Source organism: Miscanthus floridulus, chromosome 10 (genome assembly GCF_019320115.1).
Source record: "Miscanthus floridulus cultivar M001 chromosome 10, ASM1932011v1, whole genome shotgun sequence".
NCBI classification, from domain to species: Eukaryota; Viridiplantae; Streptophyta; class Magnoliopsida; order Poales; family Poaceae; genus Miscanthus; species Miscanthus floridulus.
Genome location: NC_089589.1, coordinates 56,008,062 through 56,012,061, shown reverse-complemented (window position 1 = coordinate 56,012,061; position 4,000 = coordinate 56,008,062). Strand labels below are relative to the sequence as shown.

The 4,000-nt window shown below is 49.1% G+C and overlaps 1 protein-coding gene across 1 annotated transcript; it reads right to left on the bottom strand.

The window, feature by feature from the left end:
• Positions 1-421: 421 nt before the first annotated feature.
• On the bottom strand, positions 422-778 carry LOC136488681 (classical arabinogalactan protein 9-like). The gene has a single exon (XM_066485525.1). It carries the CDS (start codon positions 776-778, stop codon positions 422-424), a length of 357 nt encoding a protein of 118 aa, XP_066341622.1.
• Positions 779-4,000: the final 3,222 nt, after the last annotated feature.

Here is a 4,000-nt window from a genome sequence, read left to right as displayed (position 1 = left end):
CTCCCCTGCACGGTGAGGTATCCAAAACCTACAAAAAAACATACGGCACGATGGCCGACAACCACATATACATATGCATTCAATTCAACATATCATTGCCAAGTCACATTCATCCACCACCACCACCGCCGCTGCCACCACTCTACTCTTCTACTACTACAACCACCACCACCACCGCCACTCTACTCTTCTACTACAACAACCACCACCACCACCACATATTACTACTACTACCACCACAACCACCACCACCAACACATATTACTACTACCACCACCACAACCACCTACTGTACTACTACCACCACCACCACAACCACCTACTACTACTACTCTACCGAACTCTACTTCTACTAAAACATACTACCACTGCTACTCTACTACTCACCTATGGTGTCAGGGGCTGGGAGGGCGTCGGGGCGTCAGGGTCGGCCGAGGCGCGCTGGGGACAGGGAGAGGATGGCCGCGGCGGTCGGGGGCGCACCGAGGACGACCGGGGTCACGCCAAGAGGGCCGGGGCGGCACTGCCGTGGGCCGGGGCGCGGTCCACGGGGTTGGAGCGGCGGGCGTGGGGCGGCGGGCGCCGGCGGGCTGCGGTGTTCGGGGCGGCTAGCGGAGGCACGCCGATGTGGGCAGGCCGGTGGGCAAAGGCAGTGGGGGCACGCCGCCGTGCGCAGGCGGCGGAGCGGCGGGGGCGCGTCGGCGGGGCGGGGCGGGGCGAGCGAAGGCGGTGGGGGCACGTCGACGGGGGCGCGCTGGCGGGTGAGCGGGCGGGGCATGCGTGGGGCGGGGCGGGACGGCGGCGCGCATGTGTGCGTGTGTGGGAAGGAGGGAGGTAACGGTTGGGTGGCCGATTTGTCTAAGTGTGGATGGGCCGTTTGCCGAGTGCCCCGATCTGGCACTCGGGCTGCCGGTTTGCCGAGTGCCAGATCGGGGCACTCGGCAAATGTGTTTTCCTTTTTTTTGAAATCTAAACCCTAAACTGCACTGCATCGTATTTTTTAAAAAAATACCACTTTGCCGAGTGCCGGGCGAAGAGGCTCTCAGCAAACATTTTAAAAAAAAAATTGTCACGCTCTTTGCTGAGTGTTCCCACGGACACTCGGCAAAGGGAACACTTTGCCGAGTGCCTGGCAGCTGACACTCGGCAAAGAGCATGTTTGCCGAGTGTCAAAAGATGACACTCGGCAAACCAATTTTTTTTTGTATTTTGACCTTCAAACTTTTTCTGTAGTCCTCTTACAATACTTGATACTCCATGTCGAAATTTGGTACATTTCCTGAACTGTTTGCTATATTTAGTTAATTTATTTCATTTAATTGAATTTTTTCGGGAAATGCAAATTTGAACTGCACGTGCATCGAATAATGGAATTTAATGATTCAAAAAATGATATTCATGGTATTGATTGTAGTGTGAGGCTGTATCACATGTGGAGATGTCCTGGTTTGTGAGGCTGTATCACATGAGGCCATATCACACTACACTCAATACCATGAATATCATTTTTTGAATCATTAAATTCCATTATTTGATGCACGTGCAGTTCAAATTTACATTTTCCAAAAAAATTCAATTAAATGAAATAAATTAACTAAATATAGCAAAAAGCCATAAAAATGTACCAAATTTTAACATGGAGTCTCATGTACTGTAGGAGGACTCGAGAAAAATTTTGGAGTTCAAAAGTGGGAAAAAATAGTTTGTCGTTATTCATTGCCGAGTGTCAGGGTCTAGCACTCGGCAAAGAAGTGGTTTGCCGAGTGCCTACCCACTGGCACTCGGCAAACTTGGACGACAGGCGGCGGCCGTTACCTGACGCCGCTTTTTGCCGAGCGCCAGGGTTTGCCGAGGGCCTAACACTCGGCAAAAAGGGCCTTTGCTGAGTGTCTGGCTTTGCCGAGTGCCTGACTTCTTTGCCGAGTGTATATCATTGCCGAGTGCGGCACTCGGCAAAATAGCTCTTTGCCGAGTGCCCGACTTTTAGCCCTCGGCAAAGAAAGTTGCGCTCGGCAAAGGCCCTGTTTCCCGTAGTGAGGAGGGGGGTTGAATTAGACAACTTAAAATTCTAACTCTAAACTATGGCCTCTTTTTCTAACCTTAGCAAAACCTATGCAAAAGACAAACTATCTAAATGTACAACTACGGTTTTGCTAAAGTATTGCTATCTCTACCGCAAAAGGAGTAATGCAATCAATGTAAATGCGGAAGCTAAAGAGCAAGGTAGAGATATGCAAACTCCCGTCGATGACTTCGGTATTTTTACCGAGGTATCGAGAAGTGCGCAAGCTTCCCCCTAGTCCTCGTTGGAGCCCCTCACAAGGGCCAAGCTCCCGGTCGGGTAACTCCGTGGATAGCCCCGGGCCTTCCCCACGCACAAGTGGGTCTCCGACGTGCCTTCCGGCAAGCCTCTCCCAGATGCTCCCTACCATCTTCACTATCAAGCTTCCAGCCAAAACGCCATGGGCCTTGTTCCCTCCGATACACGGTGGCGGCCACACCACAAATGCGGTTGGTGCGATCTCGCAAGACTACAAGCTCCTCCGATGTACAACAATGGTGCGCACAAGCACCGAGTGGTAAAAGGTATGCAAACCTCACTAAACACTAGGCCTAAACCTAGAGCAAGCGCATAAACGGTGGTCTAATCAATCTAAGCACTTCGCAAAGCACCTACGCTAATCACCTAATAAAACACTAAGCACTATGCAAGTGGAGATCACTAAAATGGTGTATCAACACCCTTGGTATGTTTTCTCAGCTCCATACATCTCAAATGGCCGGTTGGGGTTGTATTTATAAGCCCTACTGAGAAAGTCGCCGTTGGGGACGAAGTCCCGCTTTTCTGCTACTGACCGGACGCTGATCACGTCCTAACCGGACACGTCCGGTCGTCCTGACTGTTGGAGCCACGAACAACTGATCGGACGCTGCCAGCGTCCAATCGCAAATTCACCACTCTAGAACCTCTCTGTACTCGATCGGACGTTGTTGTCCTGTGTCCGGTCGGTTTGCCGCCAGCGTCCGATCGCTGCTGCTGTTGCCGAGCCTCCTGATCGGAGCGTCCGGTCGCTTTTCTCTAGCGTCCGGTCCAGTGTCCGGTCACCTCTGTGAGCTCGTTTCTTCGTGATCTTGTGTGCAGCTTGGTTCCTATCTTTGTGCTTGGACTTTGCTTGATATCTTGGATCTTCTCTTGTGCTCCTAAGGTCTTGCTTGAGGTGTTGATCATCGGATCATCACGTCGCCTTCGTCCAAGTCATGTCTTGCACCCTATTGAACTACAAAACAATCACTTGCAAATTCATTAGTCCAATTTGGTTGTGTTGGTCATCAAACACCAAAATTCAAAGTAAATGGGCCTAGGTTCCATTTTCCTTACAGCTAGACTCCACCTGAGTTGATCACGCCACCACTCTCACTGAGTGCACTCATCATGTGCTCAGGGATCAAAGAAAAAATAGTTAACCCTTTGATCGATCATCCGAAACACCCAGAGGCTACCTTTAGGAGAATGTTAGCTTTTGTAACGTCACAACATGCGATCCAGAGGTAGCACAAAACATGTCATGTAAGCATGAACAACAGTATCGTCACAATCGAGTTTGGACCCTATAGTAATTATCCTAGACTATCACTTTTTCTTTTGGAATCATGTTAATTGAAATCAATTTATTGCATTATTTCCGTAGTAGTGTAATGATGATAATGTATTACCACTGTTTTTGCATATGACCTTATGATAGAGGATTTGGACTCTGGATAAATATTTGTGATGAGGAATGCTAAGAATGAGTGATTAGGATGAGGGTCATATTTGATTCTGCCATACTATAGGAGTACTCCTATAGCCTATAGCCAACCAATAAATTCACCTAGAGGCATGATGCATTAGTTAGCAGAGAATAAATGCAAACCTATATCAGATAACTGTGCACATGATGTTTTGGTCTGAATATGGTAGAAATTGACTGACCATGATTAATTTTCTTGTGGATGCCAT

Bases quoted from the DNA above. Each gene is read 5' to 3' on its own strand.
- LOC136488681 (XM_066485525.1), bottom strand. From the start codon at position 778: ATGCCCCGCCCGCTCACCCGCCAGCGCGCCCCCGTCGACGTGCCCCCA.